This window comes from Bactrocera neohumeralis, chromosome 5 (genome assembly GCF_024586455.1).
Source record: "Bactrocera neohumeralis isolate Rockhampton chromosome 5, APGP_CSIRO_Bneo_wtdbg2-racon-allhic-juicebox.fasta_v2, whole genome shotgun sequence".
Lineage (NCBI taxonomy): Eukaryota > Metazoa > Arthropoda > Insecta > Diptera > Tephritidae > Bactrocera > Bactrocera neohumeralis.
Genome location: NC_065922.1, coordinates 76,577,529 through 76,594,226, shown reverse-complemented (window position 1 = coordinate 76,594,226; position 16,698 = coordinate 76,577,529). Strand labels below are relative to the sequence as shown.

The 16,698-nt window shown below is 35.6% G+C and overlaps 1 protein-coding gene across 1 annotated transcript in view; it reads left to right on the top strand.

Moving 5' to 3' along the window:
- The window catches only part of LOC126758664 (relaxin receptor 2), a 54,891-nt gene extending 43,650 nt beyond the window's left edge, over positions 1-11,241 (top strand). The window contains exons 12-18 of the mRNA XM_050473015.1: positions 2,032-2,175; positions 2,425-2,541; positions 4,393-4,628; positions 5,086-5,200; positions 7,367-7,511; positions 9,017-9,171; positions 10,154-11,241. Coding sequence (XP_050328972.1) covers positions 2,032-2,175; positions 2,425-2,541; positions 4,393-4,628; positions 5,086-5,200; positions 7,367-7,511; positions 9,017-9,171; positions 10,154-10,538 — 1,297 coding nt within the window. The 3' untranslated portion in view covers positions 10,539-11,241. The remainder of the gene's footprint in view (positions 1-2,031; positions 2,176-2,424; positions 2,542-4,392; positions 4,629-5,085; positions 5,201-7,366; positions 7,512-9,016; positions 9,172-10,153) is intronic.
- Positions 11,242-16,698: the final 5,457 nt, after the last annotated feature.

Here is a 16,698-nt window from a genome sequence, read left to right as displayed (position 1 = left end):
AGGTCACATGAACAACTTATAGCTTAGCAAATGTTTATTTGTCAGCTATTTCTTCGAGCCTTGCCACCTTTTTATCAATGCTTATCTATTTGTGGGCTCGCTTTGGTTAGGGCAGCTACTGCAGATTGATAAGCTGTTGCCGCATGGTATTTACTCACTGCTATCATAGCTTAGATTAGTTTTATGTGGTTGGGTCCCTTTTGACTGGATTTTTCCGCTTTTCTTTTGGCAATCATGCTGATAATAGGCAATCAATAGCAAATTGGATTTCGTAGATTACATTCAGCAGCCAAGGCGGAGGCAAGGGGGCGTATTGAATTAAATAAAATACATATACCTGCTTACCTAAACTAAGCATAAGGAAGGCGTTAGAAATGTTGGCAGGAATTCATGAAATATTGTGAATTTTTTTTAGTTATGTTGTTGTTGATTTGGTTTAAAAACAGTGCTTTGTGTTACAAAATTTGAGATTTTTTTTAGGTTTTTGATATCTCTTGTTTATGTTTGCTTCAAAGCTGCTTAAATTCATTGAGCTGTAAACGTCTTCACAATTGGTTTTATTCATTTGGAAGCCTTGAATGGCTTTTGGCATTTATATAACTTTTATTTTTATTTTTATTTTTACTTTTTATATTTATTTTTTGACATGTTGCACGTAACTTGTTGTGTCCCACGTGTGACTCTTGCTAGTTACGCATCTATTGGTATTTTTGCCTTATGAAAGTTTAACAATGATGTAAATTTGCTCTCTGGAGCCAACTTAAAGCTTATACGGCTCTCCGTGTACTATAACTTCCAGACATGTAGCTTGTAATCTTCACAGCTGAATCCACTTATATACCCGAATTAGTCCATTGGATTTTGAGATATCAATCTGAAATTTTGAAGAAGTTATTTTCCTTCTAAAAAACTGCTCATTTGTTGAAATCGGCGATATCAGATCACTAGAGCATATCTGGACGATCGAAATAAAGTGCTTGTATGAAAGTTTTTTCATTTAACGAGATATCCTCATGAAATTTGGCATATATTTTATTTGAAAAAAGCGATACAATTTCCAAACGAATTGTTTAGATCGGACCACTATAGCATATAGCTGCCATACAAACTGACCGATCAAAATCAAGTCTTTGTACAGAAATTTTTTTTACTTGACGAGATATCGTCACGAAATTTGGCATGAATTATTACCCACAGCAACATTGTAATCTCCGAAAAAATTGTTAAGATCGAACCACTATAGCATATATCTGTCATACAAACTGGCCGATCAAAATCAAGCTCTTATATAGAAGACTTTTTTATTTGACAAAATTTCTTCAAGAAATTTGGCATGAATTATTACCCACAGCAACATTGTAATCTCCGAAAAAATTGTTAAGATCGAACCACTATAGCATATAGCTACCATACAAACTGCTCGACCAAAACCAAGATTAAGATCGTTTTATTCTCTTTTATGCTGTAAAAAATACACCTGTGAAGGATCTTATAGCTTGGGTGTCACAGAAGTTAACGTTTTTGTGCTTGTTTTTACCTTTATTCTTTACTAAGAGTATTAAAAATCCTCAGAAGCTGGTATTTGGAAGATTAACTTTCAATATTTTTTTCAGTCCACTTCCTTTTCCACTAAGCGCAAGCAAGTTCTTTGCAGCATTTTTCGATCGATACTATAATAATCTGCACAGATATACATATATACATAACAAAAGGGTCAGTCGTGTCACATAGCTATCGTATAACTTTTCTCCGCTGCAAATTTCCATATTTTTAAAAATTTTCTTTCATGTGAAATTCTCACTGTTTGAAACAGGTTGCTGCTTGTGGCGTTGAAAGTCATGCATGGCCCCATATACACTAGACTTCATTTCGTATACGTATTTGTATTCATATGCATAAACTAGACGGCTAACGGTGGCTTGTGCCTGATAGCTTGTGGCTTTAGTCCAATGATTTTCATTTCCAGCTTTTTCTGCTTTGCCTGCATAATCTACATTTTCTTTACTTTTTCAACGCCCTCTATTCCACCAGGCACCTGAACGACAACCGCTTGGCGCAATTTGAGTTGCACGCCTTCGATTGTATGCAGAATCTCACATCGCTGCTGCTGACGGGCAATGAATTCAAGACATTGGATCCGCGTGTCTTGCAGAATCTAAGCAGTTTGAATTATATGTGAGTAGCGCAATATATAATACGGAGTCTGCATATGTAGAGTAGCTGTGTGTGTGTGCGCAAGTGCAACGCCTTAGCAGTTTATATGCCTTGCCATCCAGCTGAGGTATTCACTTCATGCGCCACACGCCCTGTCGCTGTGCAAATGTTGACTTCTTACTCGGTTTCATTTCTCAATGCCACAGCAAACGGAAGACAGTTTTCCTTTTTCTTCTGCCTTCATCGATATCTCTGTTTACTTTGTTGCAGCTACTTCTCGTGGTTCCATTTGTGTCGCGCCGCGTTGCATGTGCGCGTCTGCGAGCCGCGTGGCGACGGCATTAGCAGCACTTATCACTTGTTGGATAATCAAATATTGCGCGGCAGGTAAGTGCAAGCGTGGCTAAAGGGTGCATATTTACGGTTATTTTAAGCATATCTTGAGTAATTGAAAATGCATAGAGGAGAAGTGGGTGGGACTGCTTTAACTGTACACGAATTGAGGCACTTCAAGAAAAGAGGTTGCGATAGATAGTATTTGATGCGTTTTGTGGACAAGCCAAAGTGCCCCTTTGTAGTGCGATAACGGTGCATTTAAATTTACATGCCCCTAGATATATATATATACATATATATATATATATATATGCCCCTATATATATAGCATATATGTATGTATATATATATATATATATCAAATCGTCTTTCTAACAGTGCGCAAACTATTCCTTCAGTTTTTGAGATATCGCTCCGAAATCTTTCACATATCCTTTTCTCTCCAAGAGGCTGCTCATTTGTCGGAACCATTGGTATTCGACCACTATAGCATATAGCTATCATACAAACTGAACGATCGGAATCAATTTCTTGTATGAGAAGCTTTTTCATATGACGAGATATCTTCACGAAATTTAGTGTGAGCTATTGCCTAAAGCAGTGACGCAAACTCCGAAGAAATTGTTCTGATCGGACGACTACAGCATATAGCCGCCATACAAACCGACCGATTAAAATCAAGCTCTTGTTAGGAAAACTTTTTTAGTTGGCAATATAGCCTTAAGAAATTTCGCAAGGATTATTGTCTAAGGCATTGCTATAATATCTCAATAAATCTTCCACACCGGACGCCTATAGCATACAGCTGCCATACAAACTGAACGAACGGAATCAAGTTCTTGTATGGAAAATTTAAACCTGTGAAGGGTATTCTATTCTTCGTATAAACTTTTTTGCTTATTAGATAGCATAATGACTTTTTATCTTCTTCCATTAACATAAAATCCCTTTGACTTTTGAGTTGTAGTTATAGCAAATACAAATTGGAATTTGGTATAAAGCCAAAGCAATCACATTTAGAATTCGAAGCTTTGAGTTTACTAAATTGATATTTTTATGCACATTCACATATATTTATAAAGGTATATAGTACTGTGCTTCAAATTTGCTTTGCTTTCGCTGCTGCCAAGCAAATTGAAGTAAAATTCTTGAAGGTTACTTATACGCCATGACAGCTAAAACAAATATTTTACTGATTATCTTTTTCCTTCAACTTAAAAGAGCACCTGACGCTCTTAGCATGCAAATTAGCTAATGAAAGTATTTCCGGCATTTTTTCCTGCCCTCACTCCCACCCACTTGTCCACCAAAGAGTGAAGCTTAAAAAGGTAACAAGCGCTAAGTCACTTCAAAAGAAATATCTCCGCCAAACACGTTCGCGCAACAAAAGGCAAATATGAACTAAATGTAACGGAACGCTAAGCAGTTAGTTGGTGGCACAATAACAAATATCTGCAGCCTCTAGCACGTGCTGGATCTATTTGCCAGCTGTTGACTGCCAAAGTGCAAGACAAATAAGCGGGACACCAGACAACAAGCGAAAAATTGTGTTTTCAAACTAAAAGTTTCGCGAACGTGTTGTAAATTTTCAGCGTAGCAAAAAACTTTGCTTAGAAAAAATGAAATATGTATATGTTTTTGTATATTTTTTGTTATTATTTGATGGCTTGCTGCATGAAAAGTTTATGCGGCGCGCAGCTGACGCCCGGAAAAGTGAAAGTTAGCGCACTTTAAGTTCAGTAACTAAAATTGTATTAAATGTTAAGGCCTTTCCATTATAAAGGGTGCCTCTAGGCGAAGTTTGGTCGCTAGTCGCTAGTCGATGTAATAAATATTTAATATAAAATATAGACATTAGCACTTGCGATTTATTAACTATTTATCTGCTTTGTGCGTTGACAGTGTGTGGGTAATGGCCTTTGTCGCCACCGTCGGCAACTTGCTCGTGCTGCTCGGCCGCTACTTTTACAAATCGCGCAGCAATGTGGAGCACTCATTGTATCTGCGTCATTTGGCCGCCAGCGACTTCCTCATGGGCATCTACTTAACGATAATTGCTTGTGCGGATATTAGATTTCGCGGCAAATACATTTACTACGATGAGTTATGGCGACAAAGCGTTTGGTGTGATTTCTCGGGTGAGTATACGAAGTGAGCTGAGTGCATGGTGGCCAGTTTTGAAAGAGAGAAACCAAGTGCAATAAAAAAAACTAATTAAATCGCCAAAAAATTGAGAAATCATAAAAAAAAAATTAAAAAATATTAAAAAAAAAATTAAGTAAAAAATTAAGAAAAAATTGAAAAATTAAGAGAAAAAAAATAAAAACTATTAAAAAAATTAAAACAAATTAAAAAAAAAATTAAAAAAAAAAAAAAAATAAAAAAAAAATAAAAAAAATTAAAAACTTGCTATCTTAAATCTTAAAAAATATTCAAAAAACTAAAAGTAAAAAATTATCATTGTCATCATCTTTGCCATCAAATATTTATTGAAATTTCGTGCACAATTTTGTCTGCCTATTGTTTGCATTTACGTGATTCGCCTTATTTTTGTCATTGCTGTTTACATTTTGCTGTTTTATATGTCCTTTCCAGGCTTTCTCAGCACATTCAGCTGTCAATCATCGACTTTGCTGCTAACATTGGTTACATGGGATCGCCTGATGTCCGTGACACGTCCTCTAAAGCCGCGCGATAGCGGTAAAACGCGGTAAGTAAACAATAAATCAGTACTACTGTGACTCAGTGACTCTCTACTGAGAAGAAGTGAGAAATGATAAATTGCATGTACATAGGTCGTGTGTCAAAGTGCAAATTGCTACTGCGTGTTGAAGGCAACAAGTTATGTTAGTCATTTGTGTATTGATGACAATTTTCAGTCACAAAAAAGTCATAAATATTTCAAAAAAGCTCTGAGAACTTCTTAGGAAATTCAATTAAAGTTATTCTGAGAAATATTTTAAAGTTTCTAAGCTCCATTCTTGCAACTCGACTCTCATTGATGAAAAAAGCTGTTGCTAAACAAACGAGGACTTGAGTTCGATCGCTCAGTTTGAATGACAACTATATATTATAGTAGTCCGATTTGAACAGTTTCTTCAGAGATTACAAATTGACAATAAACTATTTAGAGACTTGACGCCATCGACTGCAATATTAAGGTCAAGTCTGTACTCCTTCATCCAGTTTGTAAAGGGTTATTAATTCGGAGATCTAACCCCGTTTAGATCGGGTTATAAAGAATTGGCTTATACTTGTACATTTAAAACCCTTAAATCATTTAAAGAGAACTGCTCTGGAGAGACTGTACGGACAGTCATAATTCTAGACCACTGTGGTTAGGAAAGGGTTCCTTCAGGTCTGTCTTCCTACACTCCTATAGTTCCAAGTTATGTAGGTTTATGAGATCAGGTAGCAGATCCTTTGAAATCTTCGAAAGATGATTCAGAGTAAACACAAGCTATGTTCTCTTAAAAAAAGTGAGGAGGTTAATCCTTTATTTGGGGGAGAAAGTAGATTTGTCATTGCCTTGTACTTAGCAAGGTCTTCTGAAATATTTTCAATTAAATTTTACCTTCTAATCGTTCAAGCAAGTTTTCTGTCATCTCCTTTAACAGCTCGAAGCAATTTCTACCAACTTATGCATATCCCTCATATTTATTTGTTATTGTTTGCACAAGGTTCGAAGCCACAGCCTTAAACCAAGGAATATCTTCGCACGCCACATACATTCTTATATACTCACGGTCAGCGTTCTGTGCGCTTTGCATAAATAAAACGTGACTTATGGTGGCTGAGGTGTGAGCTGACATGGCGAGCTCGTGTGGCTCGAGTTCTGCTGGTCACCCGCTTTCTGTGCAGTGACCCTCCCAGTGTGTAGTGTGACTTTATTGCAGAACAGCTGGATGAACGTCTGATTGCGTGGCGGACTGCTTGGGTTCCTTGCTGTCTGGTACACCGCCTGCAAGTGTTGTTGCTTGCTTATAAAATTCGAGCTTTTACGACACGAACACTTAGACTGTGAAGCGCTGGTGACTGAGTTTAGTGCGATTTTTTTATAACTGCATACGGTTTTTTATTTTTATTACTCTTATTCTTGGCTAGTCTTCATTTGCCTTCTATTTTTCCGATACATTAAATCATTAATTTTTTACGTTTCCTAGCCTGCATTTTCAAGAGCTTAACACACAGTAGAATTTAATGGCTTTTAGCAGTAGAGCGTGAAAAGAATTTTGGTTAGAGTGAAATAGATTTCAAGTTGCCTCAAAATGTCATAACCCATCGCCTCATAATAAGGCGACTAAGCGTTCTTGATAGAGCGATGTCCTGTGATATTTTTGGTATCAAGATGGATGGCTCAATTTGCAAGGAAGGAAATGTTCTCTGTTGTTATGATGTTGTGGGAATGTTATGATGGTTCTTGAGCTTCTCATTCTGCGCTTCTGAGCCTTCAGTTAGATTGTAAGAATCATAGGACAATATGTAAAATGTCTGTGTCTCTATAGGTGAGAGCCTCAAACCGCATTGAAGCTCAGGTGATGATTTTACGTCACTGAAAATACCATATTTTTTCCAAAAACAAACCTATGTATGTCTATGAACAGCAGCAAAGCAGGACTTTTATATAATTTTTTTTAAGTGATAAGTGAGACTTGTTGACTATAGATCTCTCAAAAACTACGAAAGCTCTCCTTAATGTCAACATTTTTTCAACAATCCACTTGCTTTGACTCCTTGCTCTCACTTCTGCAGGTCATAAAAGTTTTTTTTTATATTTTTTTCCATTATGCAGATAAATCTATTTGTCCATTTCTCAGTTTGCTTTCATTTCTCTTTCGTTCGTTTTTACTTATAAATTTTGTTTTTCTATTTACAGTATCGTTTTTCGCCTTGGTCTGCTATGGGGTATGTCCTTCGTGCTTGCCGCTTTGCCTTTTCTGCCGATAAAATATTTCGGTGGTCATTTCTATGGCACTAACGGTGTTTGTCTATCACTGCACATACACGATCCATTTGCAAAGGTGAGTGAGAGTGAAAAGTAAACAAAATATACGTACATTAAGTAGAAATTGTAGAATATATATATCTAGCAAAAAATGAGTAAATACCCAGTAAACCAAATCTTGTGGAAAATCCGAAAAATATGCAACAAACAATTTCCGTAGTTGTAGAGTAATCTATATATTATTAGAAGTAATAGATGGGTTGAAAAGTTCGTAAGTTATCATAGAAAACATTATTTTGATAAAATTTCATTTATTTCTTCGTGGGCTTTACAATGATTATAGCGTTCAACGAATTTTTCAATACCATTTTTGTAATACATTTTACTGAAGCCTCAAAATAAGCTTCAGTTTCCGCGATTACCTTTGCATTTTTGCCAAATTTTTTTCTAGCGAGCATTCTTTTGAGGCTAGAGAACAGGAAAATAATCACTGGCAGCCAGATCTGGAGAATGCGGAAGCAATTCGAAGCCTAATTCATGAAAACTCGGCAGCATATCCATTGATTTGTGACACAATGCATTGTGTTGATAAAAAAATCACTTCTTTCTTCTTCTAATGCGGCCGTTTTTCGCGATTTTTTCCTTCAAACGCTCCAATAATGCAAACCCATTTGAAGATGAATAGTATACGAGTATCTAAAAATACTGATGTCATAACCTTGTCATCCGACTTTTGCATTTTGGTTTGTGATCGGTTCATCATGTACACTGCGCTCGGCTGATTGTCAATTAGACTCCGGTGTAAAACGATGGAGCCATGTTTCATCCATTGTCAAACGAAGCATCAGTTCGTTTTTGCACTTGATAGGTTTTGAGCTCGCACAGAGCTTTCGCATACTCAAATATTCATTCGCAATATATCCAATACGTACCTTTATCTTTAGCGTCTCTTTATCGATATCTTTATCTTTAGCGTCTCTTTATCTATATCTTTAGCGTCTCTGCGCTGTCGGACAATTTCACTTATGGGCATCCGAAATTATTTTGGGCACTTTTTTTGATGTTTTCGTCGGTAACAGCCTATTTTGGGCGTCCGTCCACTGCCTTCATCGTTCAATTCCAATTTACTGCAAGCCTTTTATTTTGAAAGGTATTTAGTTTAGGGTGACATGACTTGGCTAAATTAGCATTATTTGACTCTGCGCCTAATTGTGGACAACATTTGTTTATTATTATATTTTTTTATGGAAAATTTAATGATTTTCGGCATTTCGGTAAGCTTGGTTTACTGGTTAAAAATATTACATATAACTCTACATATTTTTGATGCATTTGGTGAAGCGTTAGCAGGCGTCGCAGGCACTTTGTTTACGCAAGTCACCACTTTTGTCGCGCTATGTAAATTACATTTCGATTTTTTCGACTTTTTCTGCTAAAAAATTGTGATTTTTTAAAAATAACGCTGTTAAGTGCGCGCTACTTATTTACATGCACCCTTCCATATTATTTCTAAGTCCCTCATCATTCAATTATTACGCCATAAATTTGTTTCTTTTGATTTCTACTTCTGTTCGTTCACAGGGCTGGGAGTACTCCGCGCTGCTGTTCATACTCATCAACACCGTCTCGCTGATTTTCATATCGAACTCGTACATTCGCATGCTGCAGGCGATACGCGACTCGGGCGGCGGCATGCGGAGCACGCTGAGTGGACGTGAGAATGTCGTTGCTACGCGGTAAGTGATCCCTATTTGTTTTCCTGTCGCTTGCTGTGTTTATTTTACTTGTTTGTACGGGTCAAAGCGGCCAATGTATGCGAGGAGCGTGAAAAACCAAAAACTAATGAGAATTGGTAGAAAACGCATTAAATTTGATGGCCGGCGATTGATGAAATGCTTTGGGTATTAGTTACGCGCCCAAAGGAAGCAGGAGCAAATGAGCAAGCGCGTTGATTTTTTATTTCGATTAATACATTTTCATCCAACCTAATTGTCGCCTACAACTGGCTTTTCAAGCTTTTGGCACTTATTCAGCTCAAAAAAACGTTAGCTGTATAGACTGCTGAATGCCCAAGCGTTTTGAGATTAGACCAACCCTCTGAAACAGTTAATGCTGTACATAAATTCAGCAAATTTTCTCTAAGTGAAACCGACTACATGTAATTGGTATTCGGAGCTTCGGTGTGAGTCGGAGTGCTTACGATGGCAAGTCTTTCAAAATTTTGTCTATATATATGATTCGGGTACCGAAAAATACTTTACCAAATAACTTCTCGGCTTAAGTCAGAAACTTAGAAGCATATTGGGGTAGGAAAGGACCTTGCTGAAATCTAACATATTCTCAAAAAGTACTTCCGTAATTTAAATTGGCTTATTTATCGAATAATTTGACAACCTTTAAAGCCTTTGGTGCTTAAATGCTGAAATTGTTTTGAAAAATGCTAAGAAAGTATAATTCCAAGTAAAGCTAATGAACCAGGTTTACGCTGGCGAAGTCAAAAAGAACTTCAGAAAAGGTTGAACAGTGGAAAAAGAAAGTACTTGTCAGACGTAAGAGGGGATAATAAGAATATACTTTCGAGCATTTGATTACTCCGGAAGTCGTATGAAGTTTAAGATAGTTAGTTTTTGTGCAGGCATAACTCTACTCTGTATTTTATCTGTTGTCAACCCCACTATTTTTTATAACGCACCAATTTCTCTTCCATTTTTCGCACAGTTTCGCGATAATCGTTACAACTGACTGCGCCTGCTGGCTGCCGATAATTGTCGTCAAGGTGGCAGCGCTCTCGGGCTGCGCCATCTCACCCTCTCTCTACGCCTGGCTCGCAGTGCTTGTGCTACCGGTGAACTCAGCTTTGAATCCGGTGCTTTATACGCTCACCACGGCGGCGTTTAAGCAGCAGCTGCTGCGCTATTGCCAAGCGGTGCCCACCTCCTGCTCACTCATGACCGATCCACGCTCACAGACGCAAACCGCCTTCGACTCGAACCTCAGCATGAGTTTGGGCCACTTCAGCAGCATACGCACGAATCACAGCCACAATTACAGCCGCTCTTCGAGCAGAAAGCGCTCGCAGAATAGACGCCTCAGTTATGTGTGATGCCAGCGCTGCAGCGAGGCGAGTGACAAGCTGGATGCAGAGCGTTGGAGGCAAAACCACACGCATGCAATGGACTGCTGAGCCGATAGAGACTCTGGAATGAGACTGTCTTCTTATGTAGTTTTACTTTAGTTTTAGCAGCGAGATTCCTTCATTGCTATGTTTACAAAAAAATATTATCGAAATAGTTTTTAAGGCGCAAGTTGGCAACAAGCTTCCAGTTTGAAAGATGTGTAATTGTTTACAAAGTAGAAAAATATTTAATTTAAAAATTTTTGTGAAGCCAAAGAGAGTTTCAGAATTTCATATTAAAATATTTATTTTTTAAATTGCAAGAAGAGAGCAGCAATCTGCACTTTTTCACATTGTATTAAAAAACTTTTCTGGAAATTTGTTACTCTAAGCCAACGTATGTTGTGATCTTTGAAGTATTATCCATACATATTACAAAAAATAATAATAATAAAAAATAGTTTTGTAATTATGTAAATATTTACTTTTATAGTCATAAAATATTAATGAGAAACTTTTTAACTTTTACTGTATGAACAGATAATTTATATGTCAAAAACTGCTTAAAACTGTTTGCAAATTTAGCAACTTTATTGAAAGAAGAAATTAAAATTTATGTAAGCAGCGTGTTATAAGCGATTTTTAATATAAACGCTTAGCGAAATTTGTTAGTTTTAAGTGAAAATTGTTGTAAAATGCTTTTAAATAAATAAATATTGTTTTAAAATTGTTTTCGGTTTCGTTTTTTGTATCAAAATAACTACAAAATTGCACTGAAAGTGCATTGAGAACTCCCAAAGTATTTTAGTAAAAAAATGCTAAAAATCGTTTAAAATATATATATATATTATACAAAACTAACTGGCAAGCACTGCCGTTACATACCAGAATTATTTGCTAATAGTAACCCAAGAAATTCCCATGTTTTAGCGATTTTTCCCGTAAAAACCGTCGATTTTAGTTACATTTTTAATTCTAAAAAATGTTACGTGATTGCAATTTCTAATATTTTCCAGTAGACTTGTAGCCCATGCGTTTTTACAAAATACAAAATTTACAGAACCAAAATCGGTCCAGTAGTTTAGGAGTTATTCGCGTTTTTGTGTTTTGCGGCTACCTACTGCTTACTCCTGGTCGCCTGGTGCAATTCCCAGGATTTTGCGAAATTCTGATTGCTTTGTCGCGGAACATTTTGGCTGCTTAGCGCCCTCTGTAGTACAATAGTGTCCCTGCTAACAACAGCTTGACTGTGCTGTTAAAATGAGCTGCTGTAATGTTTGGGGCGCTGTTACAGTGCTTGCAAGTGCATAAATTGACCACTTTTAATAAAAATTCGCAAAAATTGGAATTTTAACGAAAAGTAACGAAATTTTTAGCAGAATGGTGAGAATAATGTCTAGACTATGGATTGCCAACAGCACTGGTGCCAAATAATATTTTTTTATTGTAAAATTTTGCGAAATTCTTATATAGTAATTGCAATTTTTTAAAACTATTTTTTTGTAATTTCCCGAAATATTTTGTAGAATTTTATGCACCTATATAGTGTGGAAACAAATAAACTTTTAGATTCCTTACATTTACCGATAAAATTCCGGCGTTTTAGCGCCTTTTTCCCTAAAAACCGTCGATTGGAGTTACATTTTTAATTCTAAAAAATGTTACGTAATAGCAAAATAATTTTTTTTTAAATAGGATTGTAGCCCATGCGATTCTACAAAATACAAAATTTACAGAACCAAAATCGGTCCAGTAGTTTAGGAGTTATTCGCGTTTTTCTATTTCGCGGCTACCTACTGCTCACTCCTGGTCGCCTGGTGCAATTCCCAGGATTTTGCGAAATTCTGATTGCTTTGTCGCGCAACATTTTGGCTGCTTAGCGCCCTCTGTAGTACAATAGTGTCCCTGCTAACAACAGCTTGACTGTGCTGTTAAGATGAGCGGCTGTAATGTTTGGGGCGCTGTTACAGTGCTTGCAAGTGCATAAATTGACCACTTTTAATAAAAATTCGCAAAAATTGGAATTTTAACGAAAAGTAACGAAATTTTTTGCAGAATGGTGAGAATAATGTCTAGGCTATGGATTGCCAACAGCACTGGTGCCAAATAATATTTTTTTATTGTAAAATTTTGCGAAATTCTTATATAGTAATTGCAATTTTTTAAAACTATTTTTTTGTAATTTCCCGAAATATTTTGTAGAATTTTATGCACCTATATAGTGTGGAAACAAATAAACTTTTAGATTCCTTACATTTACCGATAAAATTCCGGCGTTTTAGCGCCTTTTTCCCTAAAAACCGTCGATTGGAGTTACATTTTTAATTCTAAAAAATGTTACGTAATAGCAAAATAATTTTTTTTTAAATAGGATTGTAGCCCATGCGTTTTTACAAAATACAAAATTTACAGAACCAAAATCGGTCCAGTAGTTTAGGAGTTATTCGCGTTTTTGTGTTTTGCGGCTACCTACTGCTTACTCCTGGTCGCCTGGTGCAATTCCCAGGATTTTGCGAAATTCTGATTGCTTTGTCGCGCAACATTTCGGCTGCTTAGCGCCCTCTGTAGTACAATAGTGTCCCTGCTACCAACAGCTTGACTGTGCTGTTAAGATGAGCTGCTGTAATGTTTGGGGCGCTGTTACAGTGCTTGCAAGTGCATAAATTGACCACTTTTAATAAAAATTCGCAAAAATTGGAATTTTAACGAAAAGTAACGAAATTTTTTGCAGAATGGTGAGAATAATGTCTAGACTATGGATTGCCAACAGCACTGGTGCCAAATAATATTTTTTTATTGTAAAATTTTGCGAAATTCTTACATAGTAATTGCAATTTTTTAAAACTATTTTTTTGTAATTTCCCGAAATATTTTGTAGAATTTTATGCACCTATATAGTGTGGAAACAAATAAACTTTTAGATTCCTTACATTTACCGATAAAATTCCGGCGTTTTAGCGCCTTTTTCCCTAAAAACCGTCGATTGGAGTTACATTTTTAATTCTAAAAAATGTTACGTAATAGCAAAATAATTTTTTTTTAAATAGGATTGTAGCCCATGCGATTCTACAAAATACAAAATTTACAGAACCAAAATCGGTCCAGTAGTTTAGGAGTTATTCGCGTTTTTGTGTTTTGCGGCTACCTACTGCTTGCTCCTGGTCGCCTGGTGCAATTCCCAGGATTTTGCGAAATTCTGATTGCTTTGTCGCGCAACATTTCGGCTGCTTAGCGCCCTCTGTAGTACAATAGTGTCCCTGCTAACAACAGCTTGACTGTGCTGTTAAAATGAGCTGCTGTAATGTTTGGGGCGCTGTTACAGTGCTTGCAAGTGCATAAATTGACCACTTTTAATAAAAATTCGCAAAAATTGGAATTTTAACGAAAAGTAACGAAATTTTTTGCAGAATGGCGAGAATAATGTCTAGGCTATGGATTGCCAACAGCACTGGTGCCAAATAATATTTTTTTATTGTAAAATTTTGCGAAATTCTTACATAGTAATTGCAATTTTTTAAAACTATTTTTTTGTAATTTCCCGAAATATTTTGTAGAATTTTATGCACCTATATAGTGTGGAAACAAATAAACTTTTAGATTCCTTACATTTACCGATAAAATTCCGGCGTTTTAGCGCCTTTTTCCCTAAAAACCGTCGATTTGAGTTACATTTTTAATTCTAAAAAATGTTACGTAATTGCAATTTCTAATATTTTCCAATGGACTTGTAGCCCAAGCGTTTCTACAAAATACAAAATTTACAGAACCAAAATCGGTCCAGTAGTTTAGGAGTTATTCGCGTTTTTGTGTTTCGCGGCTACCTACTGCTCACTCCTGGTCGCCTGGTGCAATTCCCAGGATTTTGCGAAATGAAAAATGCGGCGTGCCGGCTGCTACAGTTTGGCCGGCACTGTAGCGGGTGGGTGGGAACTTCGCTATGTGTCTTGACTAAATGGTGAGTTGTGGTGGGTGGTGTGTGGACTAACTTGTGGATTGTGAATTGGGTTTGTGACTTTGCTGGTGTGTGTATAGGCTAAAAACAGGGTGCTAAGTGAAATTAGGTGTGTGACTTTGCTTAACTTCCTGTTAACCATAAAAGCAAAAAAACACATGTTTTTATTGTTTTTTTTTTTAGAATTTTCTCATTTATTTCATATTTGCTCATTTACATGTAAATCACTTCAGTTTATTTTTTTGTTTAATATTTTGCAATTGCGTTAATTTGCATAAATTCTGATACTTCACCACTTTATAAATATATGCGCTAATATTACATATCTAAGTGTATGTGTGTGTGTATTATTAGGTGTGTATGTATATGTTTTATAGCCAACTGACACTTGCGAGTTGAGTGCTTTGCTGGTCCTGTCTGTTAGAGTGACCTTCGAATTTGCCTAACATTTGTAAATTTCATTATTTTTTATGATTATGTCATTCTGTTTTGTTTTTAACTAATGGATTAATATAATAAAAATAAAAAAAACTATGGTAATTAAAATTCAAATAAAATACAAAAAATAATACCTTGAATTTTCCACAAAGCAATCATAAACCAAAAAATTATTTTACAATTTTTCTGAGCTTTTCGCGCAATTTGAGTAAAACTTTTCCATATACAAAGTAGATATGTATGTATGTGTGTTTACAGAAGTGCAATACTAAATAATAACTGTAAATTTATATTAAGCAAATATTTCGTTAACTTAAAAATAAAATAGGCATAACTTAAAACGAGATTTTTTTTTATAAAATTCATAAAAAATATTTGCCACAACTTAAAATTCAAAATATTTTCTTACAAAATCTAGGGCTTAAAGTAGGTTGTTTAGTTGCTAAAAGAATCTATTTACAAAATGTGAGTCATAAATTTTAAATACATATTTATAAAAACTAATATGCAATAGTTAAAAGTGAAATAAAGTTGTTGTAGTTGCTAAGCTGTCTAGTAATTTTCCGCAGCTGTTAGCGAACAAGCTTCAACTTTTTTGACATTTTCACAATTCATTTTTGTAATTTTTCAACAATTTTTTTCAGAATTTCATACATACCTATTTCAGTGACTTACATATATAATAATACAATATTTACAAAAATAATATAAGATGTGTAGTGGCGGCGACAAACGATGGCGCAAAAATTAAGTATATAGCAAAAGTATACATGGGAAATCGGTTTGAAACTTTCGAAAGCTTTTCAACTGGTGCGAAAGCTGCTCAAAACTCTAAGCTTCCGAAAGCTCAAAATTTGGAAAGTTAACTAAATTAAGTAGAAAGAAAAATTAGTCACCGGGAATCGATTTTGAAGCTTTTAAAAGCTCTTCAGCTGTTGCCATAGCTTCGAAAAAGTCGAAAATCTTATTTAAAAAAATAGTTGAGGGTGAAAGCTCTGAAAAAATGCAAAGCACACAGTTTCAAGTGGAAGCTTTCGAAAGCTCTGAAAAATAAGTCGGCAGAATGTAGCTTTTTACTCTAGCTCTTGTGCTTTTTATGCTGTCCTTTATAAGTTTTTAACATTTTGCAAGTTCTGGGGTGCTTTAAGGGCTCTCTTTTTGCAATTTTTTCGTATAATTCCTCACATATGCATATGAGCTATATTTTTGTCGCTTGAGAATAGAAGTTTTGCCCACTTTTTCATCACTTAATTTCGCACCATCGCAAATTTATATTGTTTGTCCTCGCTTCAATCGGTTCTTTTAGGTTTCTTATAGAGCTGCATATGTGCCTATAGCATTGCCATGTCTACATATAAATATTACAATACAAATTACATTTGCTTGACGCATTTTAAAAAATATTAAAAAATAATAATAATACAAAAATATTTCATTTATAATATTACCGTTACATATTTACATGTGTGTGTGTGTTCACTTACTCCTAATGCTCATTAGTTATGCTAGTTGTCTCAAGTTTTTAATTAACGTATTCACATCAAGTACCGTTAAGTACTAGTTACACATCCACATTCACATGTGTCTTCTACGATTTCTGCGTCCCAATTTTTACGATTTTTTCTTACATCTTTAATTATACAATTAACATATTGTTTTTTACTCGGTAGAAACTTAAATTTAATGATATTTCTCGCTTTGCTCGTTTTCTCACCAACATTGCTTCATAAGTTGCTTGTAAATTTTGTTGATTGGCAG